A 25329-nucleotide genomic window follows, 5' to 3' on the forward strand; every position below is an offset into this window, starting at 1 on the left:
TAATTTTTCCTTGAACAGTCGCAAGCAGAAACACTCACGTTTCCTAAATGGCGGCCTAAAGCAAGAAGCTGCAGCCTGACAATAGATTGTGCCTTGTACTATGAGTGCAAAAATGAAAAGCTGTATCAAGTAGTTTTTTGGGGAATTTATTTACTAACCTATACTAGCTGGATTCATTATTTATAATGATTTCAAAAATATATATTTCTGTAGAATATTCTTACTGACTGCAGAATAAAAGTAGAGAAACATTTGTTCAACCCTCACCTTTCAATCACCTGTCTTCAAACAATTGGAAAAATATAGTTATCAGTGTAGCAACTATTGGGTCCATATAAATGATTGCCAACCCTGCCCTCTTCTGTCTATTATTTTATAAACAATACCAATAGAGGGTTGTTTGTCATATACAGAAGAGGACTTCTCCTCCTATCCAAGAGGACTAAATGTGCATGAAGCTCATTGCCACACAAAATAAATACCTAACTAGTGCCTTATCCATCACCACATCGCTTTGTCCAATGACAACCCTGGGAACATCTAAGACCAACTTACATACAAATTAAAAATGACTTAACATGTGAGGCGTATGGTGTGACGTCCTGTGCCAGGCTCTCTGATTACTGGGACTCAGGTGACCACGCAGTGGTCAAATACATGCAGGGAGGAGCATAAGAGTTCGTTCTTCACAGAGAGAGAAGAGCGCTCGGGCTTTCTCTGGGGCTCCATGGGTGGCTAACGCAGTGAGCCTCATTACATTAGTGCTGTCTCATTGTGCTGTGCTAGCAGGCAGCAGATTAGCCACACAAAACAAAATCCTATTAAAGAAGTCCACGCTAAGCCAGGGTGAGCAGGCTGGGCTGGGGTAGCATGTCCTCTGCGGGGCCTCTACCCGTAGTCCCATTCTCTGTCTATCTCTGTCTCTCTCTCTCTCTCTCTCTCTCTCTCTCTCTCTCTCTCTCTCTATTGCCGTGGCTCCATCTTCTCCTTTTTGTTTCTTCCTATCCCTTGCTCTGCTTCTCCCGGTCAGGTCTTTAGCTTGTCCTCCCTGCGGGCCTTCCGAAAGATCGTCTTTATCTCCTCCGTCACCATCTGCTGCCAGTTGTCCCTGGGAAGCACAGACGGAATGTTAGAACTCATCCCATTTGGCGTTTTCTTGAGGAAAACTCGTTCAAAGACACAGACACACCATTTCAAGCTTGCAGAGGTTACACAAAACACAGCAAGCCATGTAGGCTCAAAGGCCGCCAGTTGGAAAATAATCACAGAGGACATGCAGGCCAAATGAAAGATGGTCATTTTTAAAGTCAATTAGTGTTAATGAACTTAATGAAAAGAAAAGCTTTGTACCCAATCTGGTTTAAAAGATGCAGAAGCTGATAAGATCGAGAGATTAACGAGACGAGATCAAGAGGCAATTATCTTGAGCATATGCTCTGTGTGCGTGCGTGCGTGCTTAGGTGTATACACGCATCCAGATCAGTGAGCATGCAAGCATCTGTGTTTGTGCATGCAGGTGTTTATGTGTGTGCAATTTGGTGAGCATACACATACACATTGGTTTTTGTTTGTGTGTGTGTGTGTGTGTGTTTGTGTTCATTAAAGCCAGATGAGGTATGAAGCCACAACGCCACAAGCCACCGACGACAACCACAGCAACCACAGCGACTGTTCCACCACCATTCCCGGCTGCTCCAGACGTAGTCACTACCTGCCGTTTTGGTTATACGTGGCTCAAGCCTTTTTCTCTGCTTTCTTTTTCCTGTATGCAGCTATTTCCTCAGGTTTCAGTCCGTGATTGTCTTCCCTGAACCCACGGGCGTCATGAGTTAGAGATGGCATTGTAGTTAGTTATTTTAGACTCTCTCAAAATAAACAGAAATGCAGTGTAACCCGAAAAAACGATTGTCCAACTTAGAGGAGATCACTAACATTTTAAATAATGTATTGGGTCATTTTAATACAATTTGTTGAACATAATTTCAGTCCTTATTGTTCCTAGTTGAACATAATCTCGGTCCTTTTGTTCCTTCCACGCATAACAAGGAACAGTCATGCATTCTGGGTCTTACCCTGGATTGATGTCTGGAGGTTTTGGCAAAGGCTTTGCAAAGTTTGCCTTCCCAACCAACCAGTATGTCTCTTCGATGCCTTTACCCTGGTAAAGGTAAAAAGCATAGCATATGAAAACCTGTGTATGAAGATTTATCCAGGGTTTATTTCTCTCAACTTTAGGAGGAGATGAGTGGCGGCGTTCACCTTCAGCTCCGTCTTGCCTCGGAGGTCGATCTTATAACCCTCATTGAGGGAATTTAGGATGTTCACCGTACTAATGTTCACGTGGATTCTATAAGCTGTGGTGGGGAAAGAGAGGAAACAACACAACATCTTAGAAGACTCAAAACAAAGGCAGATGGAAGGTGGTAGACAGAAACACAAATAAAGGGAATTGTATTGAAAGGGACGAGAGGCAATGCGAGAGAAGGCTTGGAAAGGCACCCACGCAGCCCAGTGGATTCCATACGAGACGCAGTGTTCACAGTGTCTCCGAAAAGGCAGTACCGAGGCATGGTGAGGCCCACAACGCCCGCCACACAGGAGCCTTGGGACACACACACACACACACACACACACACCCACACACACACACACAGAGCCAAGCACGCACCGTTAACACAAGCACTGCTCTGGCACCTCCACTATCTCGAGTGACAATGGCTTTATGTCTATGGCAGATATGAGACTCCTATTCACGCCAAGCTCTGCGATTGGCTTACATAGATGAGCGCCGTTCGGGCTCTTTACATGAGAGGAATTCAAGAGTTTGAGTTGTTCTGTTCATATCATTAAGGGGAACTTCTAAACACCGAAAGTAGGAGAGGTAGGATGAGAATAAGGATGGGGAGGAGGAGAAGGAAGAGGAGAAGGAGTGAGTAGGAGGAGGGAGGAGGAGTAGGAGGGTGTTCGCCTGCGTGCCAACCTGAATGGATTCCTATGCGAATGCGGACCGGAACTTCGGGCATGTGCCGCATCTTGAAGCTTCCCACTGAGCTGAGGATGTTCAGAGACATGTTGGCGATCTCCGCAGCGTGCTTGTTGCCGTTTCTCTTGGGCAGACCCGAGGACACCATATAGGCGTCTCCAATCGTCTCCACCTAGTAGATAGATCACCACGTGTGAGCAGGGCCGATAAAATGTTGAAAACACTATGCTATCAAGAACTTGGGATGGTTAGAATATTATATGACTCAATTTCCTCAAAAGTTTGTAGTTACATCCTAACAGCACCTTAATGAAACTCTCTCATAGATTGGTTAGCTGATAGAATAATTCAATACCAGAATATGAAATCCTAGTTGCATTGCAAGGCAGTCTTTAGTCTCGTCAAGAGCAGTTTTCTGTGAGCATTGTGGATCAAATGTCATATTACATGGCAGCTAAACAATTAAAACTCTAACTCGCGACTCTTCAGGGAACCCCCCTATCGACCTTTATCACAGAGGTGTAACAGTAGAAGGGGGGCAACAGGTGTGGCCCATGAAGTTAACGATGGTATGTGGGCATGCCAGGGCCCATCATTAAAGTCACCAACCACACCTGTGTTCAGTTACTCAGAACGAACGATCAAACCGTCAGTCAACCACGGGCCGGCGGCCGAGCTCTGACCTTGTAGACGTCGTGGTTGGAGAGCACGGCGTCGAACAGCGTGTAGAGGTCGTTGAGCAGGTCCACCACCTCGATGGGGTCGCTGAGGGACGAGATGGTGGTGAAGCCCACGATGTCGCTGAAGTAGATGGTGACCTGGTCGAAGTACTCAGGCTCCACCGTGGTGCCCGTCTTCAGAGCCTCCGCCACCGAGCTGACGGAGGGACAGTATAGCGTTAGAAACATCAGTATTACACTGGTATTAGTGTGGTAAATATAACATTAGAAACATCAGTATTATACTGGTATTAGTGTGGTAAGTATAACATTAGAAACATCAGTATTATACTGGTATTAGTGTGGTAAATATAACATTAGAAACATCAGTATTATACTGGTATTAGTGTGGTAAGTATAACATTAGAAACATCAGTATTACACTGGTATTAGTGTGGGAAGTATAACATTAGAAACATCAGTATTATACTGGTATTAGAGTGGTAAGTATAACATTCGAAACATCAGTATTACACTGGTATTATTGTGGTAAGTATAACATTAAAAACATCAGTATTATACTGGTATTAGTGTGGTAAATATAACACGAGTAAAACATTACTGCAACGTTAGAAACGTATTAGTATCACACTGGTATCATTATGGTTAATATAACAATAGGATAACGTTAGAAAGATCTGTATCACACTGGTATTATTATGGTTAATATAACAATAGGATAACGTTAGAAAGATCTGTATCACACTGGTATTATTATGGCGGGTAAAACATTAGTATAGCGTTAGAAACATCAGTATCACACTGGTATTAGTGGTAACTATAACATTAGTATAACATTAGAAACATCAGTATCACACTGGTATTAGTGTAGCAAGTATAACGTTAGTATAACATTAGTATAACATTTATGTAACTTCAATCTAAATTTAGTGTCTGTTTATATATCTCTATCAGTATGTGTGTGTGAGGGACAGTGTTTCTATGTGTGTGTGTGTGTGTGTGTGTCTGTGGGTGTGTGTGTGTGTCTATGCATGTATATGTGTGTGTGTGTGTGTGTGTGTGTGTGTGTGTGTGTGTGTGTGTGTGTGTGTGTGTGTGTGTGTGCGTGCGTGCGTGCGTGCGTGCGTGTGTGGGTGTGTGTGTGTGCATGTGTGTGCATGCGTGTGCCTGCATGGCCTCCTGCTCCTGTTTGCGTGGGTTTGTACATGTGTGCGTGTGTGCGTGCGTGTGTGTTGACTGACGGCGGGAGCATCTCAGACAGCAGCTTCTCGGTCCTCTGCTTCTCCACCTCCAGCTCCTCAGTCCTCTCCCTGATCAGGTCCTCCAGGTTGGAGGAGTACTGCTCCAGCATCCGCAGCATGGAGTCGATGATGTTCGTCTTCTTGCCCTTGTTGATGATTTTGAACTGGAGGCCGAGGAGAACACACACAAGCACACACACACACACACGCACACGCGCACACACACACACACACACACACACACACACACACACACACACACACACACACACACACACGCACACGCACACGCGCGCACACACACACACACACACACACACACACACACAACCCATTGATCGAAAAGTAACACTTATCCATTACACAGTGCTTTAAAGAAGCCCCCAATAAGGGTCAGTAGGATCTGGATGTTGATAGAACTTGAAAGAAAGACTGCTGAATCCAAGATTACACTGCAGTAACATTTGTTTTTCTTGTTGTTCCTAAAGCAGCGGGACAGAGCGACTGTTTCCTCAGATTCTAAATTGGGTCAGCCCAGGTGTGTCTCGGGGTATTAATCACAGGAATCGTTGTGGGTTTTATTTAGATGAGCCAGTGTACCCGTCCGTACCTGTTCAGGGGACGCATATAAATGAAGCAGGCCTCATGTTAGTGTGAGGAGCCACAGCAGCACCTGCATTGGGCCCAATCTCTTTCAAGACCCAATGTGTAACCCTTCAGCTGGCTCCTATCTCAAAACAACCTGGACCTAGCTCTCGTAAATGCGGAGCGTTGTGATTTCGATAATTTTATCAACAAAATCCCTATTTTATTGATAACAAATGAGCTAGCTGGTTCACAGCCCACTTCTGACTTTAAGTGGGCAGCATGCGCTCACCTGGTTGAAGATCTCTTCGAAGGCGGGCCTGCGGTCGGGCATCTCGCTCCAGCACTGCTTCATCAGCTGGATGCACTCCAGAGGGGCCTGGTCCGGGGCCACGGTGGGCCGGCACATGGGCGGGGGCTTCTTCACCTTACGGATGATCTCTGGGGGATAGCATGGGGCAACAGAGCAGGTTTATTTCACTTTATACAAAAGTTAGTGCTGACAAAGTAATTTGATTGGACAAGTGGCCTTCCATGAGTGCTGATGTATAGAGAGTAACCAAGGTTGGGGCTTTGTATCACTCTGCTCTACAGGTGCTTTTTTACCAACTAAAAGAAGTTCCGCAACCTGTAAACTCATTTGAATCACACATGCCGCCACAGAGAACCAACTTACTGGCCCGCCTGCGGTAATGCGTGGACCTACGTAAAGTAGCAAGCTGGTGTGCAAGAAAATGATGTGTTGTTTGGCAACAGTCCAGTCCCTGTCCAGTTGTGGTAGCTTTTTTAATAAAGGCAATATCACAGTAGAGTTTGTGGGTTGTTATCCTCAGCACTCGGCCTGGGGCCTGGTACTTGCGTGCGGAGCACAGCCGGGCTGATATCCAGTGGAACAACACTCCCTCTGGAGTGACATTGCTTAAATAACGACCAGCTCGCTGTATATTATCCCTTAGGTGGTCTATAGGATTTATGTTGTGCTGAGTTTCTGTCCCTCCTGTGTGAGCTTGCCTTGGCTGGTGAGTTGCAGCAGGAGGTGTGCTGTGATTGGTTGGTGCGGAAGACAGCAGTTCTCCCCCCCAGCTAGCAAACCCGTGCAGCCCATGCTGTAGTGTGTTATCGACACCGTAACTGTGGATATTATCTTAATTTGTTGGCTATGATGGGGTTTTTGTATGGTTCCCCTTAGGCAGGTCTAACATTATTAGAGTATTGTTAATGGCTGACCAAGAAGTAAAACCCTCATGGACAGCAGCAAACAATCCCAACTGATGTCATTACATATCAACCGACACCAATCCAAAGCTACATAAAACCTGTGTTTCAGCAGAGATGTTGCAGTTCTAGAGACTTAAGTTAACTGCTGGTTTGTCAACACCATAACTCACTTTGGAATTTAAGAAATGTGGAATGGCACAAGAGATTACATCCATATAGACCGCATCCAACTCCAAGAGGAAGAGGCATGATCAGTGCTATATACGGTAGGCTGCAGCTGTAGCCTGTGTGTAGCGTTGGGTCACACATGTCCATCATCATAGTCCTTTATACACACCCTCTGGAGGGAGCCCCAGCATGCAGTAGGGGAGTCCTCGGACCACCACCTCTTGGAGTATAATGGCGAAGCTGTACACGTCCCCCTTGAAGGTCCCTCTGCGTGAGCTTTCGGGGTCCCTGAGGAACTCTGGGGCTGTCCAGAATAACTCTGAGAGAGAGGGGGCAGGGAGGGCGGCCATCTTGTTTGGTATGTATCAAAGAGGGTAGCAAATCCATTTCAGACGTGAGCATTTCATTGTGTGAACCACATCATTGATTTTTATTTATTTATAGAAATTGTATTGTAGTTATAAACCATTAATAATAGTTATACATATTTTGGGTAATGTCATTTTCTGTTGAAAATAGAAATAAGGCTAAACTGAAATTAACTGGAAAGTATTGGAATCTTTCAGTCACTCTTTAAAATATAGATATTGTCAAATGTATTGACAACACTGTACTACAAACTACAGAGAAAAGTTCAAGCAACATGCATCCTATTTATTTATTTATCACCATAATGTACAATTGGAGAAAGAGAAGTATAAACAATCTGCTATGAAAGCGATATATATTACAAAGACTACCTTCAGGTGTCCATTGTTCTTTGGGACTCTTCTGGGACTCCAGCAGTTCATTAAAGCCGTAGTCGGTAATCTTCAGAACAAAGCGTCCGTCCACCACACAGTTCCGAGACTTCAGTCTGCCATGGGGGAAGTCTTTGTGGTGCAGGTACTTCATACCCTGGAGACGAGCAACACCAACAATACTGAGCAAGGTTTTGGTTTAAATGACGTAGATGGCTGAAACCTCATCATAGACCTCTTTTAGGGTAAGAACGTGCCATACATATTGGGCCAGATAGTCTTCTGGCTGAAAGGTTCTTGGTTCGAACCCCACAACCAAAGGCTACCTGTAGGCATCCTTCCTCAACCCCTAGCTTACTGCTGCCTAATGGCGTATCTCTATAAAGTGGGTTTGAACAGATTGCTTTCTGGCAGAACCATAGCAGAAAGAAAAGAGCCCTTGGGTTCACCTTAATGAGGTCGAGGAGCAGAGAGGACTTGAACATCCAGTCCAGCTTGACGTCGTCGTTCCCCAGCAGGTCCTGCAGGCTGCCGCGGGAGCAGTGCTCCGTTACCACGGCGAACATGGAGCAGTCGCAGAAGAAGCCCAGGAAAGGGTTCACATTCTCGTTCCTCAGGTCCTTCATCTGAGGAGACCACATCAAAAGATGGATGAGGAGCCTTGCCTGTGGGTAACATGTGGTCCTATCTGAAGGTAGTGACCCCCGGGCCGTCGGCCAACGCTGGGCCGTCAGCTGGCATCTGTGGCGCTGGATTTGGGCTGGCTGAGATTTTCTGTGTTTTTCTGTGATTTTACAGATTTTTTCTTTTTTGCTGAGTCAAAAAACACAAAATCTTGCTCTAATTTTGCCTCACTTGAACATTCCAATGCAAAAATACGTTCACAACCACATGACCATTAGCAATATTGATTTTATAAAAGCATCTAAGTGCTGAGCAAGCTTGGTGCTTGGTGTGTCAGGCCCACACTGCAAGGGTTAGGGCTTTGATTCCCACTGCTAAGACTAACACTAACACTTGCAGTTAATGTAGACGGGAACATCTATTTGCATTTATATATATCATCGTCGTGGGAGAGGAGGCCTTTACTGCAGCTGTAATCCACACAATGGATTCTAAAAGTAAAATCCAAACAGAAGGTGAGAGCATACAGAGAAGGTAGAAGCAATGTGATTCAACCTACCTTTGTGAATATCTTAGTCGCGCTCTGTTTCACCTCTTTAAATTGGCCATCTTCAAATTTCTTAAGCCACACCCAGTCTCCCTGAAAAAATAATAACGTCAACATTTTTGACAACAAAAGTACACAGTTTTCTTCTTTGTGTGTAAAATGAAGCGTACCTCATACACGGCTACGTTGGTTGTCTCGTGAGTGGTGGTCCGGATGCTGTTGACCGAGTGCGATCGCTCATTTGACCTGGTGCTCTTGTCCTCTATCGCACTCTTGGACTCACTCAAATCCTCCAGGGTGATTTTCTGTACACACATCAGATCATACATCCGGTCACACAACTCAGCAGAAGACATTCCTTCATCGTCATCATTTTAAAGGGGAAAATTTGTTTTTTTCCCTGGTCACTGGTCTACTATAACCATCATGGATGATCATAGTGAATTCAATACATGAATCCATTACATGTGGATTCATGTAATGAATTCAATACCTGGATTCAGAGACAGCTGTCCTGTAGGGCAGGGTTTGACGGGTCTTACCCTCTTGCTGAGCTGGGGGTCGATAAAGGTCAGGTCCTCGAGCGTGAGGAGAATGCGATTGGGCCCCTTGAACAGCTGGATCTGCTGGATTCTCCTCCTGCAATCACATCACAGATCAGGGAAGTTAGGGCAAGAAATACAACCATATACTACAAACAAGAAATAACAAGGTGGCATATCCTTTAAAAGAATATGGTCGAAGGACCAAGAAGAGCCTGGTGTGATTGTATGCTGTACCTGATAAACAGAGTAAGAGCAATCCCGACTATAGCCAGAATGGCGATGACAACAAATATCACCACTATATAGATGATCTCCACGCCTGGGAAAAGAAGAAGAAAGATAAGATTACTTTTTATGGATGTCACCATTGATGCAGCCGCATAGAGCAGGAGAGAGAGAGAGAGAGAGAGAGAGAGAGAGAGAGAGAGAGAGAGAGAGAGAGAGCGAAAGAGAGACAGACAGACAGACAGACAGACAGACAGACAGACATAGAGCCAGAGAAAGAGAGAGACAGTGAGAGACAGACAGTCATAGAGCCAGAGAGAGAGACACAGACAGACAGACAGACAGACAGACAGACAGACAGCCAGACAGACAGACAGACAGACAGACAGAGAGAGGGATATAGAGATACAGAGACAGAGACAGACAGACATATATATATAGAGAGAGAGAGAGAGAGAGAGAGCGAGAGAGAGAGAGAGAGAAAGAGGGAGAGAGAGAGAGACAGAAGCTGCGTTTCCATCCCCCTGATTCTATGCAAATTTTGAAGTATCGAATCAGTAAACGGTGATGGAAACACCAAAATTCGCATAAAAATCCTCTAATTAGCAAAAACGTTTATCCGCTCGCTTGAGGTGGTTTTTGAGAAATGCGAATGAGAGTAAATGCCCTAAATGGGAGATGGAAACACACTTTTCGAAACAGCTGTGACGTAGCGAACATTGAACACACAGGACTGACAACGTCCTTGCGATTTTCGCAGAACGACCGGCCATAGCAACCCTGCCGACGCTTGTAGCGTCAATATATACATATTTTTTAAGCGTTTCTATACATAGACATCCTATATCATATATGATATAGGATGTCTTGTTTGCATATCTTTTAATTATGCCGTGTCCATTTATCCCTGATATATGGACACCTAAGTAATTCCAGTCAAATTGTCTGTTCAGCCTTCAAAACTAGAGCTGGTACATTGTGGAAAATTCATTAAACTGTAATCAGACAACGCGGTTATATGCTATAGATAGACCCTGGAGTATGTGGTATAAAGGCTGCGACGAATTTCGAATTATAAATATGTACATTGTATACTTTAAATATGTCCATGGAACAGATGGCCAATGTGAATACTAGTAACGTGTGGACCGCTGAAGAGGTAAAACTTTTCCTTGCTCTCATCAAAGAAAAAAACAATACAGCTATTTTAGATGGAAAACAACGCAATTCCACTATATATCAGGACCTAAGAGATGCTGTAATCAAAAGGATACGACAAGCCCTGGAATATGTATAGTTTTCCGCTCCAACCACTTAATTAAAAAAAAAATTTGCGAACTTTCTAAAGATTCACTTCACCTTTTAGATGGAAACGTGACTAGAGAGACAGAGACAGAGACAGACAGACAGAGGGAGACAGAGATAAACAGAGAGAGAGAGAGAGAGAAAGAGAGAGAGAGAGAGAGAGAGAGAGAGAGAGAGAGAGAGAGAGAGAGAGAGAGAGAGACTTCAAGTCCTCTACCTCCAGTACAGGTGACAGTTTTGTCGAACCAGCACTGAGAATCGGAGGCCGGCGCGGATCCCCCAGGGAAATTAATGTTCCTCCCAGCAAAGCGAACGTTCCCGGAGGCAGGATCCAGTGTGTAGGTGGAGTACAGCTGGCTGCCCACGCCGTCCATGTCAAGGATGACGTAGTTGGTGGTGACCGTCCCATCGGCGCTCACCCTGACCTTCTGGTTGAAGCCGTCAAAGGTGCGGTTCCTGGTTAGGTAGGCCAGGTTGGAGCCTGACAACCAGGTGCCAGTCTGCCTGGCGCTGTGGATGGACTTGGCCAACAGGTAGATGCTGTTATAAATGGTGCCAAACAGGGGGTTCACCTGGAGGGTACGAGGAGGTAAGCAGGGGGCACAGGGGATGTTTGTTAGAGGCCAGGTGGATGGAGTATGTTATGGTATGTTTTTCCATGTTTTTTATATTCCATACAGGCGCGAACATGCGCACATGCACACACACACACACACACACACATGAACACACAAACGCACACTGACACACACACACAGGCACAGGCACACACACACACACAGGCACACACACACACACACACACACACACACACACACACACACACACACACACACACACACATACACAGTGAGGGAATGCTGAAAGGAGAGGTTTAATGTGCATCTGTGAATCCGTAATAAAAGCAATGATATCATCTGTGTGGAAACAATTCATATCAGAAGTTTTTTACGAACTCTCAGAGTGTTAATAAATAACGTGAACACAAATCAACCCAGTTTAGCAAACAAATTAATTGAACTCATTAAAGGAACGAATGAATGAAACCGTAAAAGAATGAATGCACTTGATGCTGGTGTTCAAGGAATACAAGTATTACAAAAAGCAAGAAACAAATGACTGCTTGACGTCACTCCTATGAGGTACAACAAAACTGGATCCCCCTGAACCCATCAGAGGGACCACTGCAGCAAACCACCCAGAGACTCAGCTCTGAGTGCAACGCCTCCAGCATGCGCCCTCCTAACACAAACCCCGCAAGCCCACCTGCAGGGGCTCCAGGTTGGCGGGCAGCCCCTCGCTCAGTGTGGCCGCGTCCAGGGCCTGGTAGAAGGACAGGTCCTCCGACTCCACGGTGACGGTGAGCACGGCATCGTAGGCCTGCCGCAGCCGACTGCTGTTCTTCAGCGGGGCGTAGGAGACGTTGCCGTAGGGCAGGCTGTAGAGCAGCGCGTCGTAGGGCAGGAACACGTACTGGCCCTGGGTCAGCCCCAGCTGCTGGGCCTTCAGCAGGAAGATGGTCTGCTGCTGGCCCCCGATCAGGGCCGAGTGCATGCACATGATGATGACTGGAATGAAACGTCAACAACAACGTCGTCAACAACGTCGTCAACGACGTCGTCAACAACGTCGTCAAAAACGTTGTCAATGACAACACAACAACAACGTGTTGAGCTTCCGGCGTGAACCAGCTGGAGTAGAAACAATCCTGGTTGGTGAACAGCATGCAGAGATCAACTGTGTGTAGGACTGTGTAGAACTGATCAATAACTACGCAAGTGTTGACTTGTTGACAGATGGGTGGATAACAGGTAACTCACTTGTATGCTTTCGAGAAGCATAACATCAAAAGGTTTACTTATATAATTGTGTCTCTGTTTGCCATTACTTAATTACGATCCAATGGGGCTCTATTTCATATAATTGAAAAAAGATGCAGTTAAATTAGTGAGTCACAGAGCAAAGGTTGGCTTTTGATTAGTTTTGTTCTGGTGAATTGGACACTGACCCAAATCCCACCAACAAGCATGTGGGAAGAAGCAGACAAAATGGCCTCCAGTTCAGTGGGTCAATCTAGCAGAAGCAGGTCCTATTAACACCTGGGATGCTGGTGCTGCTACCCTAGACCAGTTTTTCTCAACCTTGGGAGGCTAATGCAGGTGGTACGTGGGATGTTTGAAATAGAAAAATGTACAATATTATAAAAAATTATACAGATAGTTGAAAAAATAAATTATTATTATGGCTTGTTATCATTTATACTTCAATGATCATTATGGCTTGTTATCATTTCTATATCCATTGCTATGTTTTCCATTGATGTTTTCTGCTAATATGTGTTTGCTAAATGACAGAATGAGCCTAAGCAGCGTTGCTAACTTATCTTCTCACTGTTTCCTACTAGCCATGGCCTTCTTTCAGTTATAAGTGTGTTTAAATTGGCCCCTTCCGCTCTTTGCTCAGCCATGTTAAGGGCCTGCATGTGTAATTGTTTAACTAATAGTAATAGACTACACCAATTACAACTTTTGATGTTTTTCAATGTTTTTTTCTGCGCTGTGACAGGCCTCTGATATGTTTCTCACTAACAATAACGATATTTTATCAATGTATCTGCACGTAGACTCACCCTTGAGGTCTGCCTTCGCCTGGATCCTCTTCATGGTCCGCTCCACCTCCGTCTCGTTGATCCCCATGGAGGTCACGATGCCCACGGGGAGGCCCTCACGACGCAGGGCGTTCGCTAACTTCCCGGCCGCTTCCATCCAGATGTCCTCGTTGGACGAAACGATTCCGACGTTGGCCCATTGAAAGTACTTCAAAACCGCGAACAAGACGCGAAACGGGGGCGGCAGCGTCCTGGCGAAGGTGGGATACGTGGCGTCTTGGTCCAGCTCGTAATTGACACATCCATAAGAAAATATGGCTTTATCCCAGTTGGTGGCCAGCAGGGTGGCCGCTGAGCAGTAGCCCGTGTTGGTGGGGCCCACGAACGCATCCGCCACCTTCTCGTAGTTCAAGAAGGTGGTGAGGGCCTGGGAAGTCTCGCAGGGCTCCTGCAGAACGATAAAGTCCATTTTGCGGCCGAGGACCAGAGACGAGTCCTGGTTGATCCTCCCCACGGCCAGTCTGGCGGCCGCGCCTGGTAAGGCCCTGGAGTAAACGGGGTCGCAGTTCCATGGCCCCAGCACCCCCACTTTGAATATCAGACAGCGGACACAACATGGGAAGGTCAACACTGCCAGCAGGATCCATATGAGGAACTTGTACAGGGGCAGGGGGTAGTGTCGACTCTTCACGACGGGCACACACAGGTGGTTTGACTCCCATAGACCCACTCTGAGACTCACATACATATGGTGCATTGTCCTTCCAAGGTGTCCGAGTTTGTGAACCTCACTGTTCACTAAGGCATCTTTCACCCTACCAATGACACCTGCAACATGAAAAAGGAGGATTGACAGCATAGGAAAGGTTCAAGTCTTTAAATATATTAATTAAGAAGTCAAATATGCCTGCATTATCTATATACCGTCGCTTACGACTGATAAGTTATGGCAACTCACCACCTCGACGCCATTTACACCGTCCTTCTTGGGAGAACCTCCAAATCCGATTGGCCAAAAAAAAAAGGAAAAATAATCTTCACTTTACTTCAAACATTCAAAGAACTTCCTAGAAATGGAACAAACGTCCTCCATATCGGTGGAACAGACACATAACAACAGTCATGTTTGTCGTGTCCATGAGAGTGACAGGAAGAGTTGCGTTCGGAGACGACTTCAGCACCCTGGAGAGCTCCTTACACCCCGCGGTTTATCGCCCACGGCTCCCCCGCCTCCCCTCCTCCCCCAGCCAGCGCTTCCTCTCTCCCCCTGGTTCATCACCAGTAAGCCCGCTCGCTCTCTGTCCGAGGTTTCCTTCCTTTTATTTTGTAATTATCACAAATATTAGGCTGTCATTTGCTTTGGTCTAAGTTTAAATGTGAAAGAATACGTCAATTAAAAAAGAATAATAACGAAAAGTTCCAGGCATTAAGACCTAAATATAAAATAGGTGTAGAATAATAATAAAAAAGTATAATAAATAAATAATAATACCCCTCCAGGCCCTGTTCTAGCGTCGCTGGGAGAAGGCAGGAGCGGCTCCGGGCCCGTTCAAGCAAAGTCCTTCCGAAGTGACCCGAGGGCGAGCGACCTGCGTCGCCCCCACAGATAATCCACATCCAGTAATGCTGCACACTATAAGAGGATTGGCTGCACACGTTAGAAAGTGGCCGAGGCTATACCTGCTACATCTCTCATCACAGCTTCTTTCTTTGGTTTAGGTCTATACTCCTATAAAACTCTCAATAGGCTACATCTTGGAATAAAAACACAAACACAAAATGTAAATCGTGTGTGTGTGTGCGTGTGTATGTGTGTGTGTGTGTGTGTGTGTGTGTGTGTGTGTGTGTGTGTGTGTGTGTGTGTGTGTGTCTGTCAAAGTAGGGCCTAATATGACCAAGCACTGAAAATATTGATAAACTGATCTCGGTCATTGAATGTGTTCGCTATGGAGACGCCGTAATGCACTGAGACACCTGAACCGAGTCCTAATTGGTGTAATATGCGAGCGCGGCGAATCCTTGCGGAGCGCCGGTAATTAAAGGGCGCCTAACGAAGGGTTCTTCCTCCCGGGTTCCCCTGGGCCCTTTATCTAGCGTGCGTCAGTCTTTTCACATTTTTTTGGACGACGACTTAACCTCCTCTCGAGGTAAGAGTCGAGTCAAGTGCAGCATGGAGGCCTTTGTGAGTTCAAAGAGGTATATACATTCACAAATGACCCAATACTCTTTTGAATAAGGTTATTCAAAAGAGTATGGGGCAAATAATGATTACGGCTGATAAAATAAAGATGTTCCAATTAAGGACCCATGAGCCCTATGTTTTTCTATCAGGTTGTTGTTCCTACGCTATTGTCAAATGAACACCTTCTTATGCAATTTGAAATGCATGCATATTTTATATCTGAATTCTTATTATGCGATTTGGCAAGTATGCAAGCCGTGTGTGTGTGTGTGTGTGTGGTGTGTGTGTTTGTGTGTGTGCATGCGTGTTCGTGAGTGTGTGTGTGTGTATGTTTGTGTGTGAGTGTGTGTGTGTGTGCGTGTTCGTATGTGTGTGTGTGTGTGTCTGTGTATTTGTGTGTACGTGCATGTGTGTGTGTGTGCGCGCGTGTGTGTGTGCGTGTGCGCGCGCGCGTGTGTGTGTGTGTGTGTGTGTGTGTGTGTGTGTGTGTGTGTGTGTATGTGTGTGTGGGTGTGGGTGTTTAATATAGGGATAGATGGCCAACGTTTCCACCTTTGTTGACCCATATCCAATATAAGCTGATGAGCTTCTTAGACGTAACACCTTGATACCAACCAACCAACCTGAATGGAGAAACAATGACGACTCAGCTCGATGACCAGCGGCGAAGCACTCGTCCCACTGGACGGGTCTAGGCTTAAAGGAAATGCCTTGAAATACAACATCCTAAATCATGCATTTCACTGATTGTATGATTGTATATGCTATTGTTATTTAAAAGTGAGTGGAGAATAAGACAAAGACAGAGAGAGTGTGGGACTGTGAGCGATGCGTCGAGCGAGAGGGGGAGAGAGAGAGAGAGGAGAGAGAAAGAGAGAGAGAGAGAGAGAGAGAGAGAGAAAGAGAGAGAGAGAGAGAGATGGTGAATATCGAAGGAAGCTTCATCACTGTTATCCTGCTTATAAGTGAGAGTAAAGTCTATCAGACTGTAGCTGCCTATAGTTGCGAGACGCATCTCTGCCGCCACCTGGCGGCCAGGCATCTCGTTACCCTGTGTACACATTTTAAAACAGGAATTAATGCGACACAAACACACATTACAAAAATGACTGACATGTTAAGCGACACTTTTTTTCCAATTACTATATTAGTGAAATGAAAGGCAATCTACGCAGTTATATATGCTAGGTGACATCAACTGCAAACAATTCACGATATTTAGGTTTATTGCATTGGGAAATTAAAAATAAGGTAGAAGTATATGTTTTTTGACTGAGCTGGAATGTTTTGGGCTGTAGAAGATCAAAGCAAACCATTAGTGATGGTGACTGATATTTATCTTATCTCCACTTGAAAGCCCGACTAGAAGGCGACCAGATGCGTAGACACGTGATGCGTAGACACGTCAAAATGAACGTGAAACTGGCTTCTCATATATATATTTATTCATTTTGATTTGCAACAGCAGTGTTTGGGATTTTAAAAAACATAACAAAACAATATTTAAATTAACAAAAAAAAAAGGTGGTGAAAATGTGTAAACGTGAAAGTCTGCATTAAACCATTACAGTGGAAGTTCCTCCCCTTGTCCACTAGAGGGCGCACCGAGCGACTCACCCCGCACACACTGATGCTGCTTCCGAAGGAGCAGCGTTGCGTGGTCTGCCAACCATAACTCAGCTGGATGGAAACGGAGGAGGACTAGGAGCTCAATCCGTTTCCCTCTTGACCAAAAAAAATGTGTAGTTGTACTTCAGAAATGGAGTAGTTAAGCGGGGGAAAAGGGCTATTGGCTACCGAGGGTCAGAAGACTGCTTAAAGTGTATGATCCAGAGCATGGAAGCGGGGTTGTGCCGTTGGGTAAAGTAACAACGAGATGACTGTCCGGCAGCAGGCGAACCGACTGTAGGCTCTCGTCTAACTTTGGGGTAAGTACTTGCAATCGAAACGTCCAAGAAACTAACGCAAACTGGAGTAAACTTGTTTGTCTGGGTTTGTCTTTTTTTTCCCTAAAGCCACTGAATCTTCGATCTCGTAGTTTGGAAACTACAGTCAAACTTCATAATCCTCTTGGATCATATTTCAAATTTGCTGGTTTTTGGAAAACGCCTTTGGTTTTTGATCTTGATTAAAAAACAAAAACAAGTAGGCTAGTGTTTAGTTGTTTGACCACATGGATCTAGTCTTCTGGATTATTATTGTCATAAACAACGTATTTTATTGTTTGATTCTTCCCTAACTCTCCGTTAACTCTTCTGAATGATGCATGCAGTTGGGACAAGCGAGTAGTGACTGACAGTCAAAAAGGGGCGGAGATCGAAGTACTAGCCACAATGTAGTGTCATTAAAACCTATGGTAATTTGTTCAACTCATTTTAGGTTTTATTTTTTTATTTTTCGCCCCACAAAGTTAGCTGCAGTGTGCTCTAGAGGGATTGCCACGGCTGCAAAAGAAATTTGATCTGTAGAGGTACCCGGTGTCTAATTGCCCGCCTCCAACTTCCCAGCGCATGGCAGGGGTCTAGGGGCTCCTGTTGTTGGAGGGGGGGGGGCGTGCATTGATTACACATGTCTGTCGCTTATTTATATTCAAGTTTCCAGTGATTCAATCTTTTTTTAAAGCTCAAGCGAAACCACGAAGCACCCAAGCCTAATTGGCTCAATCACTGAATTATGAGCTCTGCCTGAGGAAATGCATGGACATGCAAACACACCGACAAATACTTGTTCAAAGGTTGTGTAAGAAAGAGAAGAAAAGAGAATGAAGTTGATTGTTGTTAATTGTTTTTATGTTCAGTGTCAGATTCATGAAGCATTTAAGCTAAAAGCAGGAGTGTTCCCTTGCTGTTGCCCAAGGTTGGTGTGCCAGTCCTTTATCAGAGACCATCATATCTTTTGTTGCCTTCCCTTATGGATCAGGTTAATTACTGAAAAAAAAGAGAATTGTGATCTAAATTCTAAGAAAGAAAATCGTGATTCTCATTTTATCAAGAATCATGCAGCCCTACCTCCATCCCTATACAAATAAAAAGTTTAGTGGATAAAACAAACCTGTGTTGTCTGTGCATGGGGACCTTTCTAATTGTACTAATTTGCCCTTAATTTACTCAGGGACCCATTGAGACCAATGTCTGGTTTTCAAGGGTGAAAACTAATCAACCAACAATACATAATAGCTTACATAAATTCAAACAAGGCTCTGATTAAAAAAAAAAAGGCAACCCTTCATGAAGATAGAAGCACCTCTAAAGTCTGCTGTGTAGGCCTGGTATGTCTGCTCTGAATCGATAACATTGACCTCTGCCTCTTCAGGCACATGACGTCAGCTTGTACGGAAAGGCATGGCAAAATTACAAAAAGCAAATAATGACTCTAATCCTTCACATTAACTGTTGCCTAGCTGAAAACAAGTTGGGTGAGTGTTAAATGGATGAGCATTGTAGTTCACCACACTATTGCCTCACTCTCGACTTATCAGGCTGTTCATCCATGTAAACACATCCATGGTGTAATCCCCGGTAATGCAATCCCCGGTTATTCGTGCACGGCCAGGACGTTAGAGAGAGTCTTCCTGGGAGTCTTTCCCAGGTGTAGGGTGGACTCCTGGATGTGACAAGGTGTTGCGGTGCAAGTTTCTCAGGCCGTCGCCAATTGTTCACTTAGTGGGGGGCTGGCCTTTCCCGTCGCTGGGGGCTCTGGCTAATTACAGCTGTTTAGGGCCGGCCGTGATTTGAGGTCGGCGCTCGCAGCACTTCACAGTTAGCTGAGATTTATTGGTGATGTAGTCTGTGAGGAACACCTGGTGCTGTAAGTTCACAATTATAAAAAAAGAAACATAGAGAGCAGATGGTGCCGTAGCTTCAGAGGGGGAGAAAGAGAGAGGGAGGAGGATCTCCCCCCGCACCCCCCCCCCCCCCCCCCCCCCGATCCCCGAATGCCATCCAAGCAAGGGCCGTGGACGTATTAAGCTAATGACTACTTGGGATTCGACCAACTTGTTCCCCCGTGGTTAACCTCTGTATCGTTTGTCAGGGGGCTCTGTAATGAAGGGGATAACACACTTCAAAGGGCCCTGTGTGCGCCACAGGAACTGAGGGAAAGTTCCGTTGGTGGGGCTCCAGAGGTATGGACACTTAACCTGCATGAATGGTAGAGGACTTCATAAGAGTCGACTTATCCAAACGCTTAACGCCTGGAAGCATCCGCATACACACTCACGTATATGTTCATGCACGCACCCTAAAAAAGGTGGTGTCTAAAATGTAGGCATAACAGCCTTAAATGAATGAAAACTATGTGGCGTTGGTCTGCAACCGTTTTTCCTTCTGTGTTAACCTAAATGTTGCATACCTCAATGAAATGTGCTCAGTTTAGCGACCGAAACATCATCCATCAGAACACACACGCATAAAGGGACAGATAAGTGGGCCTGTTTTGATAACAGCCCATGCATGTTTAACTTACCCATCACCTACTAAGTCAGCCTTTGGTCAGAGCGACCTGTGATTGCCAGGGCAGGTTTATTGTGCAAGGCCTGCACGAAAACACTAGAAAGGAAGGAAAGGGTCACGGCGCGGGAAAAGCGTACAAAATGTTCCGCTAATTCGACTTTGAGCTTTGGAAGAATCCAGCTTTTTACCACATGGTCACTTGGTTACGCCATAACCTTATCTTCTTACATCAACTAACTGATCTGTGCTCAGGGCAGGGCAATGCATGACATATCAGAAATGTCTTGACTTTAAACAGTGTTTTATGATTTTGTTATCTCTCAACTTTTTAATTAGTCTAATGACTACTAATTTTGTGTTTGGCAGCTTCAGGTAATAGCTTTCTCCAGATAATACTTGTCCCTATTTTGGTGCACAAGGCATTGTGATTTGCTGTTCCTACATATTGCCTCCTTGTTGAACATGTTTTCTGTTACACGATTTTTGATACATAGTTTGAAGGGTTGAGCAACGTACGTGTCCTGGGGCTTGAAAGGGCCTGTTTATACTTTATCTGATCTTCACATTATATCTTGAAGATTTATTTTGCTGTTTTATTAACACACACACACAATGTGTGTGTGTGTGTGTGTGTGTGTGTGTGTGTGTGTGTGTGTGTGTGTGTGTGTGTGTGTGTGTGTGTGTGTGTGTGTGTGTGTGTGTGTGTGTGTGTGTGTAGCTCTGATTATACATGTTTTGATGTAGTATGTCAAACCCCTCAATAAATGATAATTGTAAATGGAAGAACCTCTGCCGTACATCTTTAACATAAGCTGTTTGCAATCTAAATAGTTGTGTGATGCCTAAGCCTTTTGAATAAGTGTTTATCTCGAAGATATTTCTCGGAGATCAAGAGTATTTTTTCTCTGTTGTTGGAATACAAAACAACCTAGCGCTTATGTTTTTAAGGTAAAATAGATTTTTCTAATCCCTTAAGTAGTGACGCAAATCATGTCATATTTATAACCCTTGGTCAGAGTTGAAAGTTATGTGTTTGTGCTAAGGTCCATCCCTGGGTCATGTTTCCATGCATGCTAGCCTGTCTGTATATTTGTTTGTGTTGATTGGATGATTAATTATACTTTTTGCATGTTTAAAGTGTGGGTGTGATCCCTACTTGACAGGTGGCAGCTAGGTTTAAAAATCAATAGTGGACCACACCTGTTGTGGTCCAGGTGTTTTGTGTTCATCTGAGTTTGTGTCCTCACAAGTTCCGTTCAGTTTATTGTAAAATAAGTGCCTAGCTGTCTGTGTTCAAACCCTGTTTGGGTGGCTTTATTTATGGGAATCTGAGAGTTTATTTAAAAGAAACGGTTTATTATAGACTTTTCACTTTCACTTAAATTTCACACCCTTTCACGATATATATTGCCAGTACATTCCAGTTGTATCTTACTGGCAATCACGCATGATTATAATGAGTCCGTTTATTTTTGCTTTTTTTTTGAAAAATGAATGTATCATCTACTTCCTATCTTGAAGCTTTCCGGTAGTTAAAAAGGGTGAAAATCAATTATTTATCAAGTATAAATACCAAAATTAATTTAAAAAATAATCATGAGTCGAAGCCGTAAGCCGTGAATTATCCTCGTATCGGCCCAGTTGGAAGCTAAAAACTTCTGTGCCTCTCCCCCCCCCCCCCCCCCCCCCCCCCCCCCCCCCAGGCAAGATGCTGCGCCTGCTGTGCCATGTCCTGTCTCTGCTGGTGGCGGGGCACTGCACTGCGGTCAAGAACTGCCACCCCGGGTGCCGCTGCGAGGTGGAGAACTTTGGCCAGTTTGACAGCTTCAGCCTGACCAGGGTGGACTGCAGCGGGCTGGGCCCCGCCGCCTCTGTGCCTGTCCCCATCCCCCTGGACACCACACACCTGGACCTGTCGTCCAACGCCATGGGCCCGCTGAGCGACTCCATGCTCACCGGGCCGGGCTACACCACCCTGATCAGCCTGGACCTCAGCAGCAACCACATCACCGAGGTGAGGCGCCAACATGGCTGGGCAGTGGGACGACCAAGCCAACAAATGGAGTGCTAAAGTCGGATGCAAGGTTCACTCATTGTTTATGTGACTGGCTGGACTTTCTAGTGGATTCTCCTCGGTTTCTCCTCTCACACTCCTTCCATTGTTCCCTGATCTCCAGGTCAGCCCGAATGCCTTGCGCAGGCTGCGTTACCTGGAGAACCTGGACCTGAGGGACAACTCCCTGGAGAGCCTTTCCTCCAGGGCCCTGGCCGGACTCCCTCTGGCGGAGGTGGACCTCAGCTACAACCGCTTCCAGAACTTTGACATGGACGTGTTTGCCACCAAAGTCAACGGCGAGCCGGTCATCGTGGATCTGTCTCACAACCAGATCCGCAGTGTTACCCGGGGCGACCAGGGGGGCGTGCCCTTCATCCAGAGCTTATCTCTGTCGGCCAACCACCTGGCGGACATCCCCGCGCTGGGGGCCCTCCCGCTGCGCTACCTGAACCTGGACGACAACCCCATCGCCTCTATCCCGGGGGGGGCCTTCTCGCAGCTCAAGGACCTGGTCCACCTGTCCCTCAGCGGGATGGGCCAGCTGCGGGACATCCAGCCCTATGGGTTCGAGGGCCTCCAGAGCCTGCAGGTGCTGGACCTCTCGGAGAACCCCGAGCTCAAGACGCTGAGTCTGGCCGTTTTCAGCGGGCTGGGGTCCCTCCAGGAACTGAACCTTTCCTACTCTGGGGTGCTGTCGCTGCCGGGGAACATGCTGGCCCACCTGCCCAGCATCAAGAGCATCACGCTGGGACAGGGCATCCATTGCCGGAGGACGCAGAAACAGGGGCAGTTCCACTGGCAGCTGGGCCAGGTGTCGCACAATGATGTGCTGACCTGTAATGTGGATGGTGTGATGGTGTGAGGCGGGGGAGGAAAGACGAGATGTCACAGAGGAGAGATTTCGGTGGTCAAACACTTTGACATTGAACAATGTCTTTTGAGATCGATGAAAACCTCCCTCTCTGTAAATGTTATAGGTCTACAATGCTATAGATATTTATTTTGTTTAAGAAAAAAGTATCTCTCCCTGAAATCTGATGAAACAGTGTTGCAAAATAGATATATTTAATTATGTTGAAATTACACCATTTTAGATGCTGGTGTTTAATTTTTTATGATTTTGTAATTTGCACCTTTATAATTTATCCGGGATTTTATTAACCCACACATTGCCAAAGAGTACCGCAATGTAACTTCGGAACATTGCTTTAAATATCCACATTGGGGAATGTCTACACATTTTGACCACTAAGGATTGTTCTCAATATCCATATTTACACTGAGACACATTTACACATAGACCATGAGAAAGTTACATACTCCGTTGCCACACATTGCCAAAGAGTGCCGCAATGTAACTTCGGAACATTGCTTTAAATATCCACATTGGGGAATGTCTACACATTTTGACCACTAAGGATTGTTCTCAATATCCATATTTACACTGAGACACATTTACACATAGACCATGAGAAAGTTACATACTCCGTTGCCTCGACATTTCACAGAGCCCGTCATTGAGGATTTCTGACGCACAGGATTCTCCAAATAGCTGTCATAGTTACTGCAAACATCAAACTGTATGCACATGTGTCGAATACAAGAATCTTCTTTAAATATGTCATCTGAAGGCTGATACGTTCTGTGTTGAGCGCAATTCATATATGTTACATTTAAAATGTTCAAATGTGTACTCAAAACTAAAAGGTTGTGCCCAAAAGCGTATTATTACTCTGATATTTGTAATTGGTTGGGAAAATCAGGAAATACTGGTATGAAAGTACCGGGAATAATGGCATGGAAATACCTCAAAATATCTGTATTTTCAATAGAAACACAATGATAAGCCTTTAAGACTTTAGTTGTTCAAATACTTACCGAATAATAATTCAGATTTCATTCTGCCATAGCATTGCATAACAAAACGTTGTTAAAGAGTGTAGTCTAACACTAGAAACAAAGAAGCATCACACACCAATTCGAGCCAATCAAAAACTGCTGTAGCAATGAACCGTGTTCACCGGAGAGTGCCGTCCTTAAGGTTTTATATCAGTGTTTGAACAATCTTTAACTACTGTTTCCATTTCTCACTCATCAGTTCAATTGGAAATTAACTAATCTCTAATGTGGTGTAAACTGTTACATTTGCATTGTGTTCTTAAAAATAAAAAAATCGAAGTAATAAAGAGACTATTGTCAACACTTTGATCTTTGAATGTACATCAACCATTGGTTGGTAACTGAAAGAAAGTAAAGATAAGGTTTGGTTTGAAACTAATCATAGACAATATAATCTGCTTGATCTTCGTATTTCAGACAAGATATTTATCGTACTGGTGACCATCATGAATCAGCAGGGTGACCTTATCTTACAGCACATTGAGGGAAAAATAAAGACCAATTTAGCCTTCGGCAGCTAATTTAGGAGACACAATTCACAATTGTGTATGAACACACGCATACATGCATACTATCCCTGGGATCTTAAGATGGTCCCTTATAAATGAAGTGTGAAGACACACGAGGGTTTGGCAGGTTGCTGTGCTTTGCTGGTCAGCGTGGTTATGGAGAACCAGTTGAGTAGGAGAGCAACGGTATCAAATTAAATGGAGAAACACACAAACATGAGCAAAGTGCAGAGCCTGTACGGCCATCTTGAAGATCTGTGTGTGTGTGTGTGTGTGTGTGTGTGTGTGTGTGTGTGTGCCTGGGCGTAAGGGTCCCATTGTGTATTCCCTCAGAGACAGAGACGCATTCACATTAGCCCCCCTCTCTCCCGCTCCCCCCACCTCTTCTCTCCCTCTGTGTCTTCTCTCGATGTGGCAGGGCCAATTCTGAGTTCCTCTGAAACTTAGACGACCCTAGTCTGAAAAGGGGGGCTGAATAAACAATGTGTTTTTTCAGGGATTGCGCAATGGTGATACGTGTTAGACGGCCATGTTGTAAGGGAGACATTTACAGCTCAAATTCAACTTGGGTTGAGAGGGAGGGGCAGGGGGAGGGCAGTTGTTTGGGGTGTGGGGGGACACCCCAGAGAGAGAGAGAGAGAGAGAGAGAGAGAGAGAGAGAGAGAGAGAGAGAGAGAGAGAAACCGAGAGAGAAGGGGGGAAGAGTGAGAGAGAGAGAGATAGAGAGAGAGAGAGAGAGAGAGAGAGAGAGAGTGAGAGAGAG

General features: G+C 45.2%; 2 protein-coding genes across 2 annotated transcripts; one reads left to right on the top strand and one right to left on the bottom strand.

Annotated features, from left to right (window-relative positions):
• Positions 1-1026: 1026 nt before the first annotated feature.
• Positions 1027-14226, bottom strand: gucy2f (guanylate cyclase 2F, retinal; the record flags this gene model as incomplete). Its single annotated transcript, XM_079734031.1, has 18 exons — positions 1027-1108; positions 2073-2158; positions 2260-2354; positions 2504-2602; positions 2981-3155; positions 3667-3859; positions 4905-5068; positions 5782-5930; positions 7045-7194; positions 7616-7772; positions 8065-8241; positions 8799-8879; positions 8957-9091; positions 9329-9425; positions 9566-9650; positions 11079-11433; positions 12128-12429; positions 13491-14226. 18 exons carry the CDS (start codon positions 14224-14226, stop codon positions 1027-1029), a joined length of 3318 nt encoding a protein of 1105 aa, XP_079590157.1.
• A 3117-nt stretch (positions 14227-17343) lies between these two features.
• On the top strand, positions 17344-24282 carry tsku (tsukushi small leucine rich proteoglycan homolog). The gene is made up of 3 exons (XM_079731352.1): positions 17344-17579; positions 21806-22116; positions 22280-24282. The coding sequence occupies exons 2-3, from the start codon at positions 21811-21813 to the stop codon at positions 23018-23020; spliced, it is 1047 nt and encodes a 348-aa protein (XP_079587478.1). The 5' UTR covers positions 17344-17579; positions 21806-21810; the 3' UTR covers positions 23021-24282.
• Positions 24283-25329: the final 1047 nt, after the last annotated feature.

Source organism: Pollachius pollachius (genome assembly GCF_949987615.1).
Source record: "Pollachius pollachius genome assembly, chromosome: 3".
NCBI lineage: Eukaryota > Metazoa > Chordata > Actinopteri > Gadiformes > Gadidae > Pollachius > Pollachius pollachius.

Coding starts and splice junctions, on each gene's coding strand:
- tsku (XM_079731352.1), top strand. CDS start 21,811: ATGCTGCGCCTGCTGTGCCATGTCCTGTCTCTGCTGGTGGCGGGGCAC. Junction 22,117..22,279: donor GCAGCAACCACATCACCGAG/GTGAGGCGCCAA, acceptor CCTGATCTCCAG/GTCAGCCCGAATGCCTTGCG.